This window comes from Puma concolor, chromosome B2 (genome assembly GCF_028749965.1).
Source record: "Puma concolor isolate L17-30 chromosome B2, mPumCon1.1.hap2, whole genome shotgun sequence".
Lineage (NCBI taxonomy): Eukaryota > Metazoa > Chordata > Mammalia > Carnivora > Felidae > Puma > Puma concolor.
This window is the reverse complement of record NC_141671.1, coordinates 88,893,025-88,918,523: the sequence shown is the minus strand read 5'-3', so window position 1 is coordinate 88,918,523 and position 25,499 is coordinate 88,893,025. Positions and strand designations below refer to the sequence as shown.

General features: G+C 37.6%; 1 protein-coding gene and 1 non-coding gene across 14 annotated transcripts in view; one reads left to right on the top strand and one right to left on the bottom strand.

Moving 5' to 3' along the window:
* Positions 1-25,499, bottom strand: part of KLHL32 (kelch like family member 32) — a 246,291-nt gene that overhangs the window by 56,955 nt on the left and 163,837 nt on the right. For 8 of the 13 annotated variants that reach the window (XM_086707456.1, XM_086707454.1, XM_086707459.1 and 5 more), the window contains one exon: positions 5,979-6,705. The exons of 2 other annotated variants lie outside the window; for them this stretch is intronic. In XM_086707456.1, coding sequence (XP_086563582.1) covers positions 5,979-6,705 — 727 coding nt within the window. Of the gene's footprint in view, positions 1-5,978; positions 6,706-25,499 lie in introns of those variants that run through there. 3 more of the 13 variants (XM_086707464.1, XM_086707463.1, XM_086707465.1) reach the window with 2 other exon arrangements.
* LOC112863043 (U5 spliceosomal RNA) lies at positions 15,356-15,467 on the top strand. Its single transcript, XR_015251764.1, has one exon. It is a non-coding gene; the product is annotated as a U5 spliceosomal RNA (small nuclear RNA).

Genomic DNA, 25,499 nt, shown 5'->3' with positions numbered 1-25,499 from the left:
AACACAAAAGGAGTAAAATTATGTGTATCTATAAAAATCTAGTCAAGGGATTCACAAAATAAAAATATATAAAGTATGACACCATATACATACCTAAACCATGAAGAGGGGAGAGTAAAAAATACATTCAAACTGAAGCGACCATCAACTTAATATAGACTGCTGTATGCATAAAATGTTATATACAAACCTAATGGTAACCACAAATCAAAAACCAGTAAGAGTTATGCAAAAAACCAACAGAAAGAAATCCAAGTGTATCACTAAAGAAACTCAACAGGAGAAAAAAGAGCATGAGAAGAGAGGAATAGAGAACTATAAGCACAACCATAAAAAAGTAACACAATGGCAATAAGAACATATCTATCAGTAATGACTTTGAATGTAAATGTACTAAACACTAATAAGACATAAGGTGACAGAATGGATAAAAAAGCAAGACCTACCTATATGCAGCTTATAAGAGACTCATTTCAGACTTAAAAACACATGCAGACTGAAAATGAAGGCATGGAAAAGCATTTATCATGCAAATGGAAGTGAAAAGAAAGCTGTGGAGGCAATAGTTATATCAAACAAAATAGACTTTTAAAAAATAGTGTAATGAGAGATAAAGAAGGACACTATATAATTATAAAGGGAACAATGCAACAAGAAGATATAACAACTGTAAATATTTATGCACCCAATAGGAGAGCACCTAAACACATAAAGCAAGTAATAACAAACATAAAGAAAGTAATCAATGGTAATACAAAATATTAGAGGACTTTGTAGCAATGCAACATAGTAAGTAAGTCCCACACTTACATCAATGGATAGATCATCCAAACAGAAAATCAACATGGAAACAGTGGCTTTGAATGACACATTGGACCAGATGGATCTAATGGATACATTCAGAACAATTCATCATAACAGCAGAATTCATGTTCTTTTCAAGTGCACATGGAACATTATCTAGAATAGATCACATGTTAGGCCACAAACCAAGTCTCAACAAATTCAAAAAGATCAACATCATACCATGCATCTTTTCCAATCCCAATACTATGAAACTGGAAATCAATCACAAGAAAAGAATATGGAAAAAGATGATATTAAACAATGAATGGGTAAACTAAGACATCAAAGATGAAATCAAGTAATATTTAGAGACAAATGAAAAAGATAACCCAATGGTCCAAAATCTTTGGGATACAGCAAAAGCTGTTCTTTTTTTTAATTTTTTTTTAACCTTTATTTGTTTTTGAGACAGAGAGACAGAGCATGAACGGGGGAGGGTCAGAGAAAGGGAGACACAGAATCTGAAACAGGCTCCAGGTTCTGAGCCGTCAGCACAGAGCCCGACACGGGGCTCGAACTCACGGAGTGCGAAATCATGACCTGAGCCGAAGTCGGCCGCTTAACCAACTGAGCCACCCAGGCACCCCTAGCAAAAGCTGTTCTAAGAAAGATGTTTATAGTACTACAGGCCTACCTCAAGAAGCAAGGAAAATCTCAAACAACCTAACCTTATACCTAAAGAAGCTATAAAAAGTTGAACAAACAAAACTCAAAAACAGTAAAGGAAGGAAATAACAAGAGATTAGAGCAGACATAAATGAAATAGAAACTAAAAAGAAAAAAAAATAGGACAGATCAACAAAACTAGGAGCTGGTTCTTTGTAATGATCAAACCTTTAGGCAGACTCATAAACAACAACATCAACAACAACAACAAAAAGAGAGAGAGAGAAAGGACTCAAATAAACAAATCCAGAAATGAAAGAGGAGAAATAACAACCAACACCACAGAAATATGAAAGATTATAAGAGAATATGGTGAAAAATTATGTACCAGCAAATTGGACAACCTAATAGAACTGGATAAATTCCTATAATCATATAACTTCCCAAAACTGAATCAGTAAGAAATAGAACATTTGAACGGATGCATTACCAGTAATGAAACTGTATCAGTAAAAAAAAAAAAAAACTCCCAAAAAACAAAAAATTCCAGGACCAGACAGCTTCACAGGTGAATTCTACCAAACATTGAAAGAAGAGTTGATTCCTATTCTTTTCAAACTATTCCAAAAAATAGAAGAGGAAGAAAGCTTCAAATTCATTCTATGAGGCCACCATTACCCTGATACCAAAACCAAATAAAAACACCACACAAAAAAAGAGAAGTACAAGCCAAAATCTCGATGGAACATAAATGAAAAAATCCTCAACAAAGTTAGCAAACCAAATTCAACAATACACTAATAAAACAATCATTCATCACAATCAAGTGGGATTTATTCCTGGGATGGAAGAATGGTTCAACATTTGCAAATCAATCAATGTGATACATCACAGCAATAAGAGAAAGAATAAAAACCATATGATCATTTAAATAGATGCAGAAAAACCATTTAACAAAGTACAACACATTCATGATAAAAAAAAAAAAAAAAACGTCTCAACAAAGTAGGATTAGATCGAACATACCTTAACATAATAAAGGCCATATATGACAAACCCACAGCTAATATCATACTTAAAGGGAAAATACTGAGAGCTTTTCCTCTAAGATTAGGAAAAAGACAAGGATTTCCACTCTCACTAATTTTATTCACCATAATACTGGAAGTTCTAGCTGCAGCAACCAGACCAGAATAAAAATGAAAGGCATCCAAATTTGTAAGGAAGAAGTAAAATTTTCACTGTTTGCAGATGACATCATACTATTTGTAGAAAACCCTGAAGGCTCCACTACAAAAACTGCTAGAACTGATAAATGAATTCAGTAAAATTGCAGAATTCAGAATCAATATATGGAAATCTGGTGAATTTCTATACACTAATAAATAGCAAAAAGAGAAATTAAGAGAACAATCCCATTTACAATTGTGCCAAAAATAAGAAAATCCCTAGGAACAAATTTAACCAAGGAGGTAAAAGACCTGTACTCTGAAAACTATAAAACACTGATGCAGGAAACTGAAGATGACACAAACAAATGGAAAGATACTCCATGCTCATCGATTGGAAAAGCAAATATTGTGAAAATATCCATACTACCCAAAGCACTCTACAGATTTAATGCAACCTCTATCAAAATACCAACAGCATATTTTTGCAGAATTAGGATAAATAATCCTAACATTTGTATGGAACTACAAAATGCCCTGGGTAGCAAAAGCAATCCTAACAATGAAGAACAAGACTGGGGGAGGAAGGGCGGGTATCACAATCTCAGATTTCAAACCATACTACAAAACTAGAGTAATCAAAACAGTCCAGTACTGGCACAAAAGTATACATATAGATCATTGGAGCAGAATAGAGAACCCAGAAATAAACCCATACTCACAAGGTCAATTAATCTGTGACAAAGGAGGCAAGAACATACAATGGGGGAAAAGACAGTCTCTTCAATAAACAATGTTGGGAAAACTGGACAGCTACATGTGAAAAAATGAAACTGGACCACTTTCTTACACCACACACAAAAACTCAAAATGCATTAAAGACCTAAATGTCAGACCTGAAACCATAAAACTCATAAAAGAAAACAGACAGTAATGTCTTGGACATCAGTCTTAGCAGTATTTTTCTAGATATGACTCCTCAGGCAAGAGAAACAAAAGTAAACTATTGGGACTATATCAAAATAAAAAGCTTTTGCACATTTAACGAAACCATCAAAAAACCAAAAAACAACCTACTGAATCAAAGAAGATACCTGCAAAACATATATCTTATAAGGGGTTAATATCTGAAATATATAAAGAACTTACACAACTCAACCCCAAGAAAATAAATAATCCAATTAAAAAAGGGTAGAGAACCTGAAAAGACATTTTTCCAAGGAAGACATATACATGGCCAACAGACACATGAAAAGATGCTCAACATTACTAATAATCAAGGAAATGGAAATCAAAACCACATTAAGATATCAACTCACACCATCCAGAATGGCTAGTATCAAAAAGACAAGAAGTAACAAGTGTTGTCAAAGAGGTGGAGAAAAGGGAACCTTCATGCACTGTTGGTGAGAATGTAAACTGGTGAAAACACTATGGAAAACAGTATGGAGGTTCTTCAAAAAAAAATATGAAATAGAACTACAACATGATCCAGTAATTCCACTACTGGGTATTTACCACCCCCCCCTCAAATGAAAACACTATGGAAAAGATATATGCATCCCTATGTTTACTGCAGCATTATTTTCAATAGCCAAATTATGGAAGAGGCCAAGTGTCCAATGATATATGAATGGATAAAGATGTGATATAATATATATGTGTGTATATATATAGATATAATTATTATAATAATCTAAATGGAATATTACTCAGCCATAAAAAAGAATCAGCTCATGCCATTTGTGACAACATAGATGGACCTAAAGTGTATTACGCTGAGTAAAGTAGGTCTGAAAAAGACAAATACCACACAATTTCATTTATGTGTGAGCCCTATAAAACAAAACAAATGAACAAACAAAAACACCAGACACAGAATCATAAATACAGAGAACAAACTGGTGGTTGCCAGTGGGGAGGGGGGTAAAATACATGAAAAAGATTAAGACATACAGACTTAAAAAAAAGTGATTGTGTCTTCTAAATACAAACATCTCAAAGTTACTCTTAGTATTTAAGTTGCCCCTCCCTTGCATGTGCTCTCTTTCTCTCTCTCTCTCTCTCTCTCTCTCTCTCTCTCTCTCTCTCTCAAAATAAATAAACTTAAAACAAATTTAGTGGCTTGGAATACCTTATTTAGGCGAGATTTCTTCCCTGAGGGAATGGCAGGGGACTATCAGTTAAATTTCCAGCAATGACTAGGAATTTCATTGCTGACTGGTTAAAGGTTACATTCCTACAGGAATGAATTTAGGGTTAGTGACATGAGGCCTTAACGTAAGTAACTCCATGATGGTCCTGTGAGTTTTCTTTACATTCCAAACCCATATTTTTGCACATCAATTTTTTTTATCTTATATTCCTATTTCTCTTTGTCCTGGACATGGGAATTCAACAAGTTCCATCTGCGTTACAAAATGAGTGTCCTCTGAGAGGTGATGGGACTTTCCTCCCCAGTGGGCAACGCTTTCAAAGGAGAAGAGTTTAGATCTTTTCAAGAATTGGATTGGAAACACAGGTTGATAATGTGATGTTAATAACTTACGCCTCATAGACTCCCTCTGTACCAGTGAAAAGGTAGCCAGTAGGGGTTTGCAGGAATATATGCTGTGGATGAAACAAGACTGGCAGTGAGTGGACTACTACTGAAATTGGGCCATGGGTACATGGGATTCACTATACTAGTCTCCTTTTTTCATAATCAAAAGGCTTAAAAAAAGTGTAGACAATGTAAATTAAAATAATAAGTACACCCAAATAATTGGTAAGAATGGAAGATTAAACAAGAATGAAGAATTTAGGATGGTATGCACAACTATAATCCACAGATAATACAAAAACATATCTTAGCCAATAACTTAAATCTCTGCCCTCCATGTACATGGCTCCTACCTGGATATATACCTATTGCTATACCCATCAAAATGGATTCACTGAACTTTTACTTTGCCCGCCCTGTCTTTGATGGAACATCTCCTAGTCAAGCAGCCCAGAGTGGTTAAAAAAAAAATGGCAAAGAATCTAGACAAGCCACAAGGTGTGTAAAGCAATCCATGAGTATCAAAAACTGACAATCTAAACAATAGAAGGTTTGGTAAGAAAAGGATGTGATGGGCCATTAATTTCCACCTTGAATTTTTACTCATTGAGAAAGTCACAGAAAGCTCAATTATTTCCAATTACATTGCTCTCTAAAGAGTAGGTTTCCAGTAATAAATGTTAATTAGGTAAAATGGCATCCTTGGTTCAGTGGTTCAATTAAACATGGCCACAACTACCAACACTCGACTTTTAAATTTATGCCACAATGAAAAAGTGTTTTTTGATAAATCCAACATATGAGGCACGTTCTACCTGATATCCAAAGAAGACCATCAGCCACATATCCAGCATGACATGAAAGGGATCGGTCAAAGGACTGCACAAAAGTCCATTTGTTCTTCTTGGGGCAATATCGCTCAACTGTAGGCAGAACCTGGCGCAGTTCATTTCTACCCCCAACTGCATAGAGGTATTCATCCATGGCACCCAGCACAAAATGCTCCCGGCAGTTTTTCATGGGTGCTATCTCCGCCCAGGAATTACTGCGGGGGTCATAGCGACAGGCAGTCCTCACAGCACATGTCCGGCCACTAGCATGCTCAACTTCTCCTCCTGCCACAAACAGAAAGTCCCCCATGACTGCTACACAGTGGTGGCTCCTTCCCACGGGCATGGGAGCCAGCTCACTCCAGTTGGCAATGGCAGCTATGAGAGCATTCTCCTGGTCAACAGGATTGAAGTACCGAAGTTCCTTGACTTTACAGACCTCACGCTTTTTCCCACCAATGATATATAGAGTGTCTGACTGGAATCGCGGTTTGGTCCTGCGAGTTTGCCAAACGGGCTGTGCATAGATGCTCTGGTGGTACTCCAGGGCCTCATTGACAAGAGCTGTTGCAGTTTCACTTGCCTGGACGAGGGGGTGGGACAGGGCAACTGTATGGAGAGTATCCACATCCATCAGGCCAAAGCGGATATACTGCAGGAGCTCATCCATGTACTGGTAATGGCAGTTGTGTTCCAACCACCTCACAGCTAGCTGAAACAGAGGGAGGGGGGATGAGAGAATACAAAGGTAAGAAAGAGAACCAAAGCAATGGTGTGCAGGCAGGTCACCTTGTATTCTTTCAGACACTTCATAAATGTATCATAAGACACATTTTTTTTCTTATAAGTAGTGTAACAGTAGAATATTTTGATACTCAGCTGAGGAATATTTTTTCTGCATCAGCAGAGACACAAAAGAGCTCAAGCATTCTTGTAGACGTCAAGAGCAACGTTTAGCAACACCAGAGGAGACTTAAGGTGGCAATTGGGAGGAACAATAATCACTTTTCAAAGAATGAGAACACTGTTGTGAAACAGCCTGTTCTCTTGTTTCATGCAGAAGAGTCATGGTATACCCCACCCCAGGAATGTCTATGGTGAGCAGTGTCACCACAGTACAAGCAGTGTATGTCAACCCATGAGTCAAGGTGCTGTATCAATTTGAGTACAAATGAAAATATGTGATCATCTGAGACCACAAGGTATACTTGGGAGAGAATCAATATGACACTAGTAAAAGGATTTAGAAACAAAGAGCACTTTCCCCCCTGTCCCCTTTGGTAGGTCTAATCAGTCAGGAAACAAGAGAAGAAAAAGGAAGACTGTAACCCATCAATTTTATTTTTATTTCCCAATTAGTTTTCATATTGGAAATATTTGTTGTTTGCACATACAAGATACTGGCAATTTGTTAGAGCCGTTTTCACAAAACAGGATATGGAGAATGTTATCTTTGTATTATGGACACAACAGTGAAATGTAATCTTAACCTTTTTGTTTAGGTCTAGATCTCTTTCAAGAAGGAAAAGAGTAAGAATTCTGGGCTACAGATATATAGAATTTCTTCAAACTAAAGAAGGTGTACAAAGTCATAAACAATAAAATTATACAATAATTTAGAAAATACCGTCAACAAAAAAAACAATTCATGTTACAGAACACGTTATGTAGTTTAATTAATGTGACTTAATATTTAAGTTTGGCAAATTTTCCTACATACCAACATGAAATATATCTAATATCTCCAGGCAACACATTTGATATAAATTATCCTTAGCAGCACCTATATTAAGCTAGATCTCCTAGATAATATAAATGTGGATGTGAAGGAATTAGCATGAAAAAGTAAAGTAATAAATTAGAATATTAAATAATTGTGACCAGTGAAACTGGGGTTCTGGCTCTGCTTTTCAGCTGATATGTATCACTGGGGAAAAAAATCTACAGAGGGAGGTGAAGGAAATGTAGTGCTCTTGGACCATTACTCCTAGGCAAATATGAGCTGGGTTTTCACCTGGTGAAAAGGATCATGAAACTCTCTGAAGAACTACATGATTTCATTTAAGAGTTTCATACATAGTTTCTGTATTCATTTTGACAAATGGCTCCAAAAGGCAAGGCATATTTGGGGCTTTTCTTTTTAGCTTTCTGAATGAAGAGAATATAGGAAATGAATTCACATCTAATATATACTAAATTGCATCTCTTGATGAACTACGTAGTAACGAGAAATGAGAAAAGAATGCTAGGTAGCCTATCTCTGCCAAGAAGGCAGACAGCAAGGAGGGCAGATGACTGACATTCCCTAGCTGTTTTTCTAGAAGCTGGCTTTTTTTTTTTTAACTTAAATAAGATACCAACTTGAAGAAAAAAAAATGTATCTGTGTATGGTAATCATGAACAATAATCAAAGATACTGTAGAAGAAAAACATCACTCAGCAATCACCAGGTCTGCGCCAGAAGTAGAGAAGAGTTCCCATAGGCAACATCCTGATTTTTTTCCACCCTACATTTAGAAATTTCAAGGAATGGCATTCCGTCATTTCCCTGGGAAGATAATTCAACAACTTAATAAATGATCTTCCATTCTTTGGCCACAGAGCTTTCAAAAGTTCTCAGGGATAAAGTCATCCATTCAAGGTCATTTGTCATGAACCAGGAAAAATTTTCTGAGATGTAATCTTTGATATTGCTCCTAATTTAATTGAGTAGTTCCAGCTGATACTGCTTTGCTCTGTAACATATTTCTCAGCATCCTTACAGTCCTAATATTTCTGCAAATTTCATATGGATACTATAGGAAACAGCATGAGTGAAACATTAGATAAATATCCATCTCTCCATAGCCTCTTTTTAGAGCACAGTGCTGCCCATTTAATTATTTTTCTCTTTCCTCATAAATCTTTTCTTCCTATGTCGTAATCAATCTTCTAATCCATCTCTTAACACTCTCGAGTTTATTTTTATTTTTCCAGCACTCGGTGTCACTTACTGCATGAAAAGTACACAAGCCACAGCTAGGTTCTGCGTTTAAGAAAATCTCTAACAAATCAAACTGGCAGTGGAACAGTGACCACTGTGATCTATCACTGATTAATTTCTGGCTTTCTGTCTATTAGGCCTATATCACATGTATCACGAGGTTTTTCATGTTCAATTTCTCAATACTATGCATTATAGAATGCCTTTTGCACAAACATTTGGTTTGTATTTTCTGGCATAATTTTTATCTTATTTCTTGCCAATATTTCTAACTTCTCACAGACTTCATATAACTTGTGCAATTTTATCATTCTAAATATTTTCAGATTACGCAAATCATTCACAGTTATTGGGTTTATCTTTTCTCCAAATCGAAGGTAGATGAATTTACAATTAACTGTTCTGACACCAACCTCAAAGCAATCTCAGCTAGAATTAGTGTGGTTTATAGATTTAAATCCAGTGATTTCCAAACCTAGCATGCACACAAATTAACTGGGGTTTCTGGTCAAGATGCAGCTTCTGATTCAATAACTGGAGAGAGGAGAATAGGGAGTTTGCATATTCTAACCATCTAAAGGTGATGCATATGCTGCTGGTCCATAGACCACACTGAGTCAGAAGATTCCAGACAGATTCCCATTCATGAAAGAGTAAATCAGTGCCTTTTCAGAGTAAATTGAGTCTTTTGTTTCAAAATTGAGAAGGCTTAAATCAAATGAAGTCTAAGTTGGATGTTTTAGTAAAAATATAGGACACTTATAGTTTAGTATTAAAGGTAAAACAATACATTTCCTATATGGTAAGATATGGCTAAGATCTTACTATGGGTAAGACAGCATATTTTGAGACCTCGGTTCTAGAAGGTCTATAAATCAAAGGCTGATTCTGACAGTATATAGTGAGTCACGTAAACACTGCAGTTCTGCTTTCACAGTAACAAATAAATGTTAAAGGGTGCAACAAGGATGGGGCTAGAGTATATTGTACTAAGCAAAATAAAACAGACAAATACCGTATGGTTTCACTCATATGTGGAATTTCAGAAACAAAAGAGCATAGGGAAAAGCAAAGAGGGAGAGAGGCAAACCAAGAAACAGACTCTTAACTATCAGAACAAACTGATGGTTACCAGAGGGGAGGTGAGGAGGGGGACTAGAGGATGGGGACTGAGGAGCGCCACTTGTCGTGATGGGTTCTAGATGCATGGAAGTGGTGAATCACTACATTCTACGCCTGAAACTAACATTACCCTGTATGTTAACTAACTGGAATTTAAATGAACACTTTAAAAAAAGAGTAATTGTACTCTGTTTTTACTTTCGTAAAAATGTAAAAGAGAAAAACTACGGAAAGCATTGATAACTCTTATTTATCCAAATAATGAAAAAAATGGCAAAGAAATTTCAGAACAATGAACTACCTCAAAATCACTTCTACACCATGACTTCTTCACAGAGTCATGCTGAATTAAAGGTAAGGTGGTTGAGGAAATCCTGGGGCCCATTTAAGGGGCCTCCATTACCATTTGAAGGCTGATTCATCACCAGAGCATCACAGAACCTAAAGACCACAGTTAGCTTTGTAGTATATTCTGGTGCTTATGCTTGAAAACATAAGGGAACTGGTGGTTTTTAACCACCCTACACTGAGAAAGCATAAATCAGGGCAGGCTGAAATCCTATTCTATTTTACTTACTCTAGCATACTGATATCCCCATCACTCTAAACTGTAGCGTATTTTAATTAGGAGAAAAATGGAGCAATTAGCAAAAGTCTTTATCTCCCACTTTTTTTGGAGACAAAGCCAGCCAGAGTGGAAAAAAAATTAAAGATTCTGTCTGGGAAGGCACACAAAGAGTACCATTACGCAAGATGTTTCCTAAACCATGTGAAACACAAGACAGTATCATCTCTAAAGACTACAGGAGGGGCACCTGGGTGGCTCAGTCTGTTAAGCGTCCGACTTTGGCTCAGGTCATGATCTCACCGTTTGTGAGTTCGAGCCCCACGTCAGGCTTTGAGCCTGGAGACTGCTTCAGATTCTGTTTCCCTCTCTCTTTGCCCCTCCCCCACTGTTACTCTGACTTTCTCTCAAAAATAAGCAAACATTTAAAAAAAAAAAAAAAAAAAAAGACTACGGGAGATCTCCCAAGCATTTTGCCTGACCCAGTCTAGCTCATCTTACCCTGATGAAGAATTGTTTCTTCCTACAAGGGGCATTTGCTAGAGCTTATTCCAGCTTCAACACATCTCATCCTCAGATCCTTGATAAGAACAATGCCTGCACACAGTAGGCTATACATATTTGTTAAAGGGAAAATTATTTACAGGGCGCCTGAGAGGCTCAGTCAGTTGAGCATCCAACTTCGGCTCAGGTCAGGCATGGTTCATGGGGTTCGAGTCCCACATCAGGCTCTGCACTGACAGCTCAGAGCCCGGAGCCTGCTTCGGATTCTGTGTCTCCCTCTCTCTGCTCCTCACCTGCTCACACTCTGTCTCTTTCTCTTTCTCTAAAGTAAATAAACATTAAAAAATATTTTTTAAGAAGGGAAAATTATTTGCAACTGTTCTTCTGCTATTTCTCATATTCTTCTTGAACAAATAATATCAATTCCTCTATATAATTATCTACCTATCACAGGTTTTGGTTTCCTATTATCTCATCTTCATGGCTTTCCTCTAAAGTCCTTATAAACTCTAAAAATGTCACACAACAGCATGCAGTGTACTAAACTTACATATATAAGACCCTTGTTTTATTCCTTCACATGATTGGTGCCAACCACCTCTATTTGAGGTTCTTGGCAATACAATGAACATCATAGTCTTTTAAGCCCTCAAATAAATAAAATATTAGGGTAAGAAAACACTTTAGAATCCATTTGGTATTTGGTTTAAGCTTCTCAATTTTACAAACAGAAATCAAATCTAGACAAGTTATCTCTCTTACCTCAAGTCGTGCAACTAATTAGAAAAGCTGGAACTGAAACCCCAGTTTTTTAGACTCTTAACTATAGACAACAAACTGAGGGTTGCTGGAGGGGAGGTGGGTTGGGGAGATGGGTGAATTGGGTGATGGGCATTAAGGAGGGCACTTGTTGCGATGAGCACTGGGTGTTGTAAGTCAGTGATGAATCATTAAATTCTACACCTGAAATTAATATTACACTGTATGTTAACTAACTGGAATTTACATTAAAAATTTTAAACTACAAAAATAAATTAATAAAGCTGAAAAAAACTAAGAGAAAAACAAACCCAGTTTTTAAATTATACAACTATTTTTCTATTGTATCATATCATCATTCTTTTTCTCTTTTTTTTAGTGTTTTTTATTTACTTTTGAGAGAGCACAAGCAGGGGAGGGGCAGAGAGATGGGGGCAGAGGATCTGAAGCAGGCCCTGCACTGACAGCAGCGAGCCCAATGTGGGACTTGAACTCACGAACCATGAGATCATAACCTGAGCTGAAGTCAGATGCTCAACTGACTGAGCCACCCAGGTGCCCCGATTATTATTTTTCCATCAGTAATCATTTTTTTGATAAATTTTTTAAAAGTTTTATTTTATTTATTTATTTTGAGACAGTGACAGTGTGAGCAGAAGAGGGGTAGAGAGAGTGGGAAAGAGACTATCAAGCAGGCTCTGCACTGTCAGCACAGAGCCCAATGCAGGGCTCGAACCCACGAAATGATGAGATCACGACCTGAGCCGACACTGAGAGTCAGACACTTAACCAACTGAGCCACCTAAGCGTACCAACCATCAGCAATTATTTTAAGATAGAATGTAATTAAGACCAAAGATAACTTCCATATTTAGAGTTAAATTAAAAAAATAAAGTATTTTTTTTTAATTTTTTTTTTCAACGTTTATTTATTTTTGGGACAGAGAGAGACAGAGCATGAACGGGGGAGGGGCAGAGAGAGAGGGAGACACAGAATCGGAAACAGGCTCCAGGCTCTGAGCCATCAGCCTAGAGCCTGACGCGGGGCTTGAACACGGACCGCGAGATCGTGACCTGGTTGAAGTCGGACGCTTAACCAACTGCGCCACCCAGGCGCCCCAAAAAAATAAAGTATTTTTTAAGAATGTTTTGCTTGAAGGTAGGTGGACAGTATTTTTCAATAAGTCTCATTTATGGATTACTTCAACATAAAAAGCATATATTTAATGCTTTTAAAAATTCTTTTAATGCTTTAAAGAGTGTGTAATTAAAGAGCAAATATTTAAGGTAAAAGGCCTTAATATCCTTTGAGTCTTGAATTATTGTTTTACTTTTACGGAACATGTATTTTAATTCTAGGTCATTTCTTGTTAACTAAACCTGGCTCAAAAATATATAGAAAAGGCAATCCTTTCCTATTAGTTTTCTCAGTGTATCCCCACTGATTACCATTCTATGGAGTAGTATATATGATATATCATATATATATCATATATATATGTAAAATCCTATGGTATATAATCTTAAATTCTACAAATTTTACTCTAATTCAATTAAAACATACAGTTTACTCATGCATTTCAGGAACATATCAATGAGCAAACATCACATTCCTAATATTATAAATCCTCAGGAATCCAAAGGAATCCAAATTCCTTTATTGTTCATACTCAAACACAGCCAGAAGCTACTGTTTTGAAATCTAAAATTCCTAATCCTTTCAAAGCAGCAGCTGTTTTGAAGTCTAACTCTTGCTTATATATGTATGTCTGTCTGTATGTATACTACACAAAATGAACCCAAAGTAATGTCAAAACAATAACAAACCTTACATTCAGAGATTTCCTGAAATATATATGAATTATAAAGTCATCCCAAATCCAAGAACACACATCTTCCATATAAGTCCTTTATGTCTTGCAATGCATATAAAAATGCCCTTTACAGAGGCAGTTCTCTTCAGATGAGAGATCAAATCTTTTTAATCAACACTAACGAAAGATAAAGTCCTTGCCACATTGTTCAAAAGCACTATTTATTTGTGTTCAAAAGCACTATTTCTTTGTCTTGATTCACAAATTTTCACTGAAAAGGATGTTCTTATCACAGTACTTATCAGCCAGAGCTGAGTAAGCAAGGACTGATATTTTTGCCCACAGCCTTATTCTGCCCCCCTGGCCAGGGGCACCTGTAATTATTCTCCTATTTAAAACTTTGTTGTAGACAGCTTTGCTGAAGGGGCAAACCAAACCCTCCCTCTTGCAGGAGCCCACGCTGTGAAGGCACAAGTGTCTATATCCTTGCCAGTCCTGTCATCCTGCTGAGATAAGCCAGGGCACCAGTCTCCCCTCAGTGCCCGAGAGGCAGCATCAATTCCACACTTCTGCAAATTCAAAAAGGGACAAAGAAAGGGCACAAGAGCAAATCAACAACCAAATGACATTCCTAAACCTCCAAAAAGAGCCGGCATGTTAAAGAGCGTTTGGCCAACCGGGGTGGCAAGCCATGGAAGTATCTTTTAATACATTAAGTGACAATGCATGGACAGTTTTTCCTCTCTAAACGGAGTATCAGCAAACTTTCCATCTTCCAGTCCATGTCCTCACAGGGATGGTGCATAACTGTTATACATTACATTAAAGAACATCATTTTATACATTATTTTATAATGCCTTAAATCGTAATAACATAAACATAAAACTTTAGCAAGATACCTTCCTAATGTTACATACAATTTCTTTAGATATAGGTGTGGACGATTCCCCTAGAATGAGTGAGCAGGTGTTGAGGCTTAACCATGTTAAACTACATAGAAGCTCACTGCATTAACATGAGTCATGTGAAGTCTGAATAGTGACATCTTAAACCAGAGTAATGACTGCCATAGAAAGTAAAGTTCATGTTAATAAATAAATGTGCCAAATTTTGTGGCCATATTATCTTCTTTGAGACCAAATGAAAAATTTCTGTTCAAAAAGACAACATTGTTGTAAAATCCTAAATCACCAGAAACTAGGGACACAGGATCAGGGCATTTCCTCTACCAGAACAATGAAAATGTTACCATGGAGGAACATTAAAAATTATAACAGTGCTCACTCGAGTGCTATAATTAAAACTGTGTCAACATTTTGCTTGTAAAACAGATTTTTCAAGGGAGGTTGCACATTAACCATTATAGCTGACTATAGACTTATATAAGACATATAGGCGATTTTTTCCTCCAAGAAATATATTTCAATAGAATCAAATCTGATGAGGCCCAAGGTTCATATATTGTCAGAAGACCTGACATATTTTTAAAAGAATATTCAGCTTAGCAGATATGATAATAACACATATTCTTTCATTGTTCATTTAAAACTTTATGAAGTTGGAGACTAACAAATGCTTTTATTTTCATCTTCAGGATAAAATGTATGCCTAGTGATAGTCTGGTTTCTCTTCAAGTCATATAAATCTTTTGCCTTTTACTAAGGATTTACATAAAGAGGAATAGTTACAAGGTTTTTTTTAGGATTTTAAATATATATATATATAAATATATATATATATAAAATATATATAAATATATATAAATATAAATATATATATATTTAAAATCCTATATATATATATATATATATATATATATATATATATATAATGTATACAGCTTACTCTCCAATGGCTCAGAAAAAAACCCTCTCTTTCTCTCCCCCATCCCTCCCTCTCTTTCCCTCCTGTATTTTCTTTCTTGATATGTATCTATAGAGATCTAGATATTTATAAAGAGAGACAGAGAGATAGAGACAGAGACAGAATATATGATAAAGCACATGAGGTAATTTGTTTAAGAAATCAGCAAATCATATGGGTATTCTTTGTGCTATCCTTACTCTTGTCACTTTTCTTTAAGTTTGAAATTATTTTGAAATAAAAAATTGAGAAAACAAAATTGTGCACGATAATCATCTTTACATATAGTATTATATTCATATATTTAATTACATGCCAAAGAATATCAAAAGCAAGATCCCTTGAGACCAAGGGGTGTTCCAGGTATTTAAGAGGGCAAAACAAAAATTGGCCTGAGTTGTCCTTTGGTTCAGTCTTGTAACACAAGAGGATATTTCAAAAGGATTTTATAAGGGTTGCATATCAAAATGAAGAGAAAATAAACACAGGAAAAAAGATGAGGTTAGTATACTGTTGTGTCCTTTCCACCTGTGAGAACTGGCCACCAGTTTGAGCTGACCTTTGAAAACTTAATAGAAAGAACAGTACAAGTATGGTTGATATTGTACCAGTCATTTGGCTTCTCATCTGTAAAATAAGTGAGTTGATGAGAGAGTCTCTTCTACTTCTAGGATATATGTCACCTACACATCCACCAAAAGTAGTATTTTAAACTAGAATCCTCCAAACTTCCTATAGGTGGTAGAGACAACCAAAATTAATCACTAGGTCTAGTAACCATGTTCCAGATTTTCACAGCACACATAGTTTTTATAAATCTCTTTTCAGAAAAACAAAGTGATTTTTTTGTCTATAATTCTATACTCACCAGAAATATATGCATGTTTATGTGCACATGCAGACAATCAGGTCATATCATGGTTTTTTTCTCCCTGGGAACAACTTTGTTCAGAACATATCATCTCACTTAACAGTTACCATCTCTTGTAAAAACAAAATAATCTCAGCCAAAGAACACACATTTCAAATTTGTAAGACAACTGCTTCAAGGTACTATTTATTTAAATTCTCAGAAGGAGACTATATATATCAAGGCAAACATTCTTCAAACTAATCACATAAATTTTTATCTCAGGACTGTCTTGAAATATACCATCCCCTTACTTATGTATAAGCTTTTCACATGGGAAAAATATCCCACAGAACAACCAAGACAACTACAATCATCTGCACCAATAATGCTGCAGGGAAAATGGAACACACCCTTCATCTCCTCCTATGTTAGCAAAATACAGGAACAATTAGAAATAACTTCTTCTACTTGCCTTCTAATGATGGTCTCTGAGCCTAAAAGTAATACTCATTCATCTAATCCTTGATGGCATCAGAATATTACTTGAAGCTGGACTGATAATAATAAAATAAGTAAAATCTTAGTGTCTACGTATTTATATATGACATCCTTCTGAATACCAAAGAGACTGCATGTTTTCACTGAAATATTAAGCTCATATTGTTAGAACAACACTGGAAAATGACAGAATGCCAACTCGATCAACAGAATAAAACCCTGCTACATCCCATTGGCAATAGGACTAGAATGGCCCTACATGGGTCACAGCATTTTGTGTTTCCCAGCTACTGTATGCAACGAAGATGGATTATCAGGGCAAAGACCGCTGAAATGGCCAGGAAAATCTGATGCTTTTTTCTATCACTAATTCGTATGCACCCATAGAGGTGAATGTGACACAGTAAAGAAGGAGGCAGGACTTGATGTCAAAGATCTGTTTCTGCAACTTATTTGGGCATTTATGAAAAACACTGGCATCCTGAGGCTCAGCTTCAGCATCTGCAAAACAAGGATGATATTAGTTACATCACAGGTGTCTCCAGAGGACTGAAAGGGAAAGCCTGTGACGGAGCTTGGCAAACTACAATATTTAGACCATATACAGAATTAACATGATGGCAAGGTGCCACTGAGAGATGGAGCTAATCCTCAATTCAATTATTCTTTTGAATTCATGATAAAAGCGGCCCATTCAGACTATTTTTTATCAAACACAGTACTGTGAAATACTGGTATAAATTTTGAGAAATTGCTGAATTCTGAGAAATTCATAAGAAAGTTGCAACACAGTATTAAGTACTTCACATGTCGTAAAGTAAGAATAAAAGCATGACAAATAATCTGTTGCAGATTATAAACTAGTCCTTACGATGAGCCTGTTTTCACAGAAATGGACCCAGTAATTCTAACTCAGTAATTTAAGGTCTGTTGCTTTGTTAAATCCCATGTCAGAGAGGAATGAATGAATGAATGAATGAATGACGAGAGAGATATAGACATAAACTTGGTTGTTTTTGCATAATACTCAGCATATATCCACTTTCTTCACTTGGCTTGAGTCTCTCATTAAAAATACTTGAATTTGGGGCGCCTGGGTGGCTCAGTCGGTTAAGCCTCCGACTTCAGCTCAGGTCACGATCTTGCGGTCTGTGAGTTCGAGCCCCGCGTCAGGCTCTGGGCTGATGGCTCAGAGCCTGGAGCCTGCTTCTGATTCTGTGTCTCCCTCTCTCTCTGCCCCTCCCCCGTTCATGCTCTGTCTCTCTCTGTCCCAAAAATAAAATAAACGTTAAAAAAAAAATACTTGAATTCATGTCCATAAGTCCCCTCAAATCTCAACTCAGTTCACTGGGTGGCAAGGAAAAACATATATAAGCTAAGTTTTCTGGCTTGAGACAACTAAAATAATGATTGATTGTCTGAGCTGATTACTTTTCTTCTTGTTTTGTTGCTCTGAGGCAAATGATGTAACCATGAATCTTTTCTTTTAGATTTTTTATTCATCCATTCCTCAATTTCTTTTTGAGTGTCCCTTATGTGCCAGGAACTTACTTAGTGAGAAAGAGGATTCTAATCAGTCCACAACTACACATTCTTATTTGCCATTCACTTCCAAGCTCTATTAATACCATAAAACTCAAGGCTTACTCTTGACCTCAAATGTCTTAACTTATCCCTGTAAAATATATTCATGGAATACTGGAATTAGGGGAAGGAAAATCCTGCAAATTTAGAGTTCTGCAAATTCTGTCTATTGTAAGCAGATTTTCAGACACATGCAAAAACCATCTTTTAATGTCGCCATTTCCCTCATGGGTGTTTTCAATATTGCTGGCACACTTATATAAATTTTATGGTTAAAAAAAAAGCGCTGTTTAATTTGTAAACATGCCCTGGAGCATCCTGAGAGCATCAAGCCTTGGAATATTTCTTTATGAACTGATTCAATAATAATGAACCAATAGCAGGTTCACTGGCACACATACTCTCTGCCTGAAATTAAACCTCTAATGACCAAAAGGACCTCACAGGCTCAAGCAGCTGCCCCAGGTCACTGATACAGACAGAGATAGTCAAATCCCTCAAACAAACGTTACTATGATGAATTTAGATGTCCAGGGAGTATCTAAGCTGCACTTAAGGTTCTAATGTCGGCAGCCTCCAAATAAAAAGAAAATCATCCTCAATGGTCACTTTAAACGCTATGTTAGAGCTATGGAGCACATTGATTGAAGTGGGGGAGCCCCCTAAATGAAATGTACGACTAAACATTGTTGGGGGCCAGACTCTGCTATCAAGGGAATGGAGCTGGTGGGCTGGGGAGGCAGAGCCTACCTTCTCAGTGAGTTGCAGAGAATACACATGAAGGCAATGCCCACCACTGAACACCACTACACGAATTTCAGCTCGGCTACTGATGTTTCAATAGAATCTTGGGGTGGCTGGGTGGCTTAGTCAGTTAAGCGTCCAACTCTTGATTTCGGCTCAGGTCGTAATCTTACGGTTCATGGGCTCGAGCCCCGTGTTGGGCTCTGTGCTGAAGGTGCAGAGCCTGCTTGGGATTCTCTCTCTCTCCCTCTCTTTCTCCCCCTCCCTTTGTGCGCACGTGCTCTCTCTCCAAATAAATAAAGTTTAAAGTAAATACTAGAATCTTACACACTGCAGTCTCTAACTTCATTTTATCATAGCATAAATAACCCGGGAACAGTGAATCCTCTATTCACACCTTGCAACAACTCTGAGTATAATACACAAGTAATACCTTTGTCAAAGAAGATACATTCTTCAGCACAATTATCATACATTCTTTGGCTGGGGGAAGTAGCTTAGAGAACCAATCCATAACAGCCATGTAGGGAAGATGGATATGTGGAAAAATAAGCGCAATGCAGGAGACCCAGGGCCTTGACAATCTCAGAAGACTTGTGCAGAAGAGTGGGCTGCAATGGATGAAGGAATGAGTATTCAGTAGCAGCCGTGCCAGAGGCTACACTGAAAGATCTGTTTCAGCCCCAGTGCCTGGCACCCTGCATGAAACCTGTAAGTGTTTGCTGAACGAGAAGCAGTGGGAATGGAGAGACGGCAAACTGGGGAAATCACAGTTCTGACACATCCTTATAAGGTCAAGGAACCAGATGTGTGAAGAGCAATGGGAACTTTGAAGGCGAAGTTGGAAGAATTGAAGAGGAAAGAGAACATGCATCCAATGCCCAGCCCGGGAAGCAGAAGACATGCTGCCCAGGCCAGGAGGCACTCTGCAAGACCTTATTAGGGGACATCACGGCTGGGGGGATACAGTGTTGGTGAACAGAGCCAATGTGAGAGCACAGCAGTGGGCATGTGCTGGAGGGTATAGGAAGACACAGGAAAAGCAGTCTGTTTGGGACATTGGTTTTCCACGATTAGGTATAAAGGGTACAACAGATCAGGGAATATAGGAACCCAGTCAGGCTTAAACCAAAACAACCTGAAATAATGAGCTATACTTCCTTTAAGAAGAAACAGTCTTTGCTTAAGTCCCATGAGTTTGTGAACACAGTGAATCTATAAAATAAAATCACTCATTGACACAGATGCCATAAATTAATAACAAAATTAAGACTTTTTTAAATACCAAAAACTCATTGATTTGAAATCCCCCCCCCCAATTATCTTTTAACTCCCCATTGCATAAACAAAACAAGGCATAACTCATTGATAATTTTCCTAAGCAGCCCTGAGGGCTATTTTATCCACGCTGTCCATAGAGCTAAACGGAACTAATCACTTGTGGTCTAGTGTGGCGAAGTATCTGGTGAGACCATATGTATCTCTGTGTGTGTGTGTGTGTGTGTGTGTGTGTGTGTGTGTGTGTGTATACCCTCAATCCTATTCTTTTTAAAAAAACATTTTATTTTTTTTTATTTTTTTTATTTATTTATTTTTTAATTTTTTTTTCAACGTTTATTTATTTTTGGGACAGAGAGAGACAGAGCATGAACGGGGGAGGGGCAGAGAGAGAGAGGGAGACACAGAATCGGAAACAGGCTCCAGGCTCTGAGCCATCAGCCCAGAGCCTGACGCGGGGCTCGAACTCACGGACCGCGAGATCGTGACCTGGCTGAAGTCGGACGCTTAACCGACTGCGCCACCCAGGCGCCCCTAAATAAACATTTTAAATAGCACTATTGCTTAAATAAGGGCTGCATTAAGACAATAACCGAATTCAATGACTTTATTTTTGGAGCCTCTTCAGGTGAGATTGAATTATCACGTAATGGCTCTCTTTATATTCAAATATGAATAGCTTACTTTAAAAAAAACGAAATAAATAATGTGAAAACAGAATACTTGAAGTAAAATTATAATCATTATGATGCTGTCACCTTAACACTATAGACTTAATTGTTTTCCAGTTGACTTGACATGTGAGAAAAATGTCCAAGGCTAGGTAGAAATACACTGCTGAACATTCACTGGGGGAAATGAAACTGAAGACAACATAAATGAAGAAGCAGAACAATGAGGCTCACTCTCAGGTGTCTAGTCCAGGAGACCACTATGCACAGCCGGGAGACAGAAATAAAGAAATAGTTTTTCTTTACTCTTTCTTTTCTTTTATTCTTCTTTTTAAAAGGTATGCATCAAAGAGGATTGTAGTGAGCCACATACTGTAAACACCAGCATTATTAGGTGTCTGCCTCTTTTTTTTTTTTTTTACGCTATGCTTGAAATAGCAAGATAAGGTGCTGAATTGATACAAATTGGTATCTGCAACTTCTAATAACCTTCTTACTACTAGAGACAAATTTCTGTCTCCCTGCTTCCACCTCCCCAAGAAGGAGGGAAAGGGAGTAAGATGCTGCACTTGGAAACAGGAATTCAACAAATTGTGGTGAGACACGCGAGGGAGGGAGATGTCAGGAGAATGGAACCTTCACTTCCATGCACGTGCCCCTTCTGAACTGACGATGTTTGCGAGTTTGCTGGTTAGTGTAGGAAACGGCGTGGAAATACCCTGTGAGCTGCCTGCTGCATTAGCAAACTGGCTGAAGTATCCCTGTCGTTCATACTTCCCCACCGCACAATCGGAATGGAAACATTTGCTCTATTGGAAGGCAGTGATAAGGACGGATTTTTAAAGTTCCCATTTTTAAGTGAGAATGAAAGAAAAATGCTCTTCTAGATGTGTTTTGCCTTTGAGCTCCATTTGAAAAAAGAAAAAAAAAAGGCAGAGAAAGCTGCTGTGAAGGTCACCGAGTGAAAGAACTTCCTCAGGGCACAGAATAAATTAAATCCCAAGGAAAAAATAAAATGTGATTTCCAGAGTGTGAGGCACAAACTCCAAATGACAATGATTGACAGCCAAACTATATCCGTGCAATATCCAGGACTGCACGTTCTCATTTACCTCAGTGTAGCCAGCAAGCGCCCATTAAACATCCGTCTGATGCCCAAATTAACCTTCTTGGCAAACTGAAAGAGGCACAAACTATCATAATCAACCTTTCATTATCACAGCAGCCTCTAGTTAAAGGGTCAGAATAATTGTGCCATCAGAGCCTTGATTGTTTTCAATCAACAGACGGCTGGAGTGACAGCTCGGTGATGGAGGGGTCTGATGAAACCGCACCAGGCCTAATCAGAGCAGATGAAAGGAAGGCATGATTGGTGCAAATGAACAGTCGTGCCTCTCCTTTTCATTTACAATCTGAAATTACTCTTAAATTTGTGGGGTTTTTTTTTCCTCCCTTATGAGCACCACTGAAAGAATGTTTGACTTATTATGAGTTCTGACAGTGCAGAGTTATAAAACACAGGTAGGGTTATCAGCTGAGGCTTTAAGTGGGTATTCAGCATAATTCTAACAAATTCACTCTTGAAAAGCACAAAATGACTAAAAAGCTTCCAATGACCTAACCTCTCAGCGCTGTTTGATTAACAGACCCATTTATTCCACTGGCATTCTAAATGATGAGAAGATAAAACCGAGGGCAGAAATACCCTGTAAATGTTTTCTCTCCACCCACTGTTCTTGGGTACTAGTTCCTTCTGTCCAAAACCCTTACTGTCCTTCCTTGAAGAACACCATATTAAGGGCTCAAAAGAACTAATCCATCAGAGGATATGGATCAAGGAGGGGTTGTTTTGGGTCAAGAACATGAAGATACACTGGGAACCACAAGAGTAGGTAAGGGACTGGAACACACCAACCCCATGCTGATATCAAAAAGACTATTTGGGGGAAAAAAGGAGTAAGAAATTCTGTGACAGGCTAGGCTAAAACCTGGCACAACAGGGATTTGGGGAAAACTGAAACAATATAAAACTGCATTTATATAGCAGTTTTTGTTAACAAACTACAGACATTAACATCCTTGAAAAATCTAGTGATGAATGGAATGCACACTTGGAATGGCAAAAGTAAGCATCTAACTTCTATTTCCTTCTTGAATCTTGAGACCAACCAGCAATTATGAGAGGATTATGATTCAAGATAGTAGTACTGCAACACAAAGGAAGGTCTTCCAGCTACAAAGACTAACATGCATCTAATTTCCAAATGTGTGTCTGCCTGCAAGTGTGTGCATGGCATGAACCCCACCTTCATGTGTATAAGAGACAGGGGACAGGGTGGCTTCTGGATCAAGATTCAGGGTAGTTTTTAACCTTTCAACTCAAATGTTTAAAAAACTTTTTTTTAGATTTATTCATATTTCAGAGACAGAGCGTGAGTTGGGGAGGGGCAGGTACAGAGGGAGACACAGAATCTGAAGCAGGCTCTGAGCTGTCAGCACAGAGCCCGACATGGGGTTCGAACTCACGAACCAAACTGCAAGATCATGACCTGAGCTGAAGTCAGACATTTAATCAGCTGAGCCATCCAGGTGCCCCTCAACTCAAAATCTTTACATAAAACTTAGGCCACTTCATTTGTTAGACTGTGAGTTGGAATGATGACATAGTTATTTAACAAAGTAAAAAGAAGAGTTATTAAACATAGCCTGAAATTTTCTACGCAATATTTAGCAAAATGTGTTTGCTCATATCTAGGCATCTTTTATGGGTCACCACAAATGTACCCATAATGTACAAAATTCCCATGGTCCTACTTATATGAAATACACTCCAAGCAGGATATTGCTGCCATATGACTTTCTGCAGCACTTCAAAGTTTCTGTTTCTGTTTCTTTTTTTTTTTTTTTTTTTTTTAAATGAGTGCCACACCTACCATGGAGCCCAGAATGGAGCCCAACATGGAGCTTGAGCTCAACCCTGAGATCAAGACCTGAGCTAAGATCAAGAGTTGGGATATTTAACTAACTGAGCCACCCAGATGCCCCTTGTTGTTATTTAGGAGACAATTCTCAAAGTAAGATATCTGGCAAAGGGTTGAATCACAAGTATTTTCCAAATCCATCCTTGCTCTCCTACCACTTTCTTAAGAGCTCATACTCTGCAGCGGTCACTTTACTTCCTGTGCACAGGCACCTGCAGCAAGCTTTACTAAGGACAAACACTCCGTCATCTCCTGAGGGATTAGTTCTTCTCCCAGAGTGGTACTGGCTTTTTAAGGCATGACTTCCTCTGCTTAGAAGGCAGTCTTGTACTGGCCAAAGAAGAGTGACTTCAGGACACTGAACTCGCGTGGATTTGAAACAGGATTTCCTAGCTTGTTCACAAAACATGGAAACTAAAAGCAAGCCGACCTGGGTGAGTGCCTGTTCTAACCCCCACAACCCAAGAAGTGTGGAATTGATCATTCTAATGCACCCACACAGTCCCTCTCCAGGGCCTAAATCTTGCATGAAATGAGAAAGGCAGAAAGATTCTTTAGGGGACGTGGCAAACCTGATAAATCAACTCCTTTGTGTATTATTTACCCTTTATATTGGGCTTCACTCAAAAGAGTATATACTCCCAGAAGTAGGCAGACTTAAGAAATCGCTCACAGTCCTCAGTAGGTCCCATGTCATTCTCACAGCCAGAGAGGGATACCTACAGTGTATTTGCCTCTTAACGAGGTGCCATCCTTTCTGGATGGAGAGTTTTAGTTTTACTTTCAGCTGTGAGTAATTTCCCATTGTGATTGGCTGACTTATAGTCAATTTAGTATAATTAATGCCAAATTACATTGTAATTCACATAGAATTACAAATTAAAAGCTATATTAAGAGCAAATGAATTAATCAAAATTAATGATATTATGCTCACTTGTTTTAAAGTGTTAATAAGATAGGTCCTTCTAAAACGTTTAAACTTCAGAGCATCATCCATCACTCCTTCAATTACCTGATTTCCTTGTGTGGTCAGAGGAGGCATGTGGGCATTTCTCATCAACAAGAACACACACAAAGAAGATACATTCACTCAACCTCCAGCCCTTACAGGACTCTTTTTGGCTTCTGTTCTTGAAGCACCAGTAATATCTGTGTCACTTATCTACACTGACTTGTAATACTCCCTATAGACAGAGGGAAGCAATGTCAAGAATTTTTTTTATATCTATCTCTAGAATTTATCAAGGATTTCTTTTTTCCTAAGAGGATTTTTCTTCTGGTTATG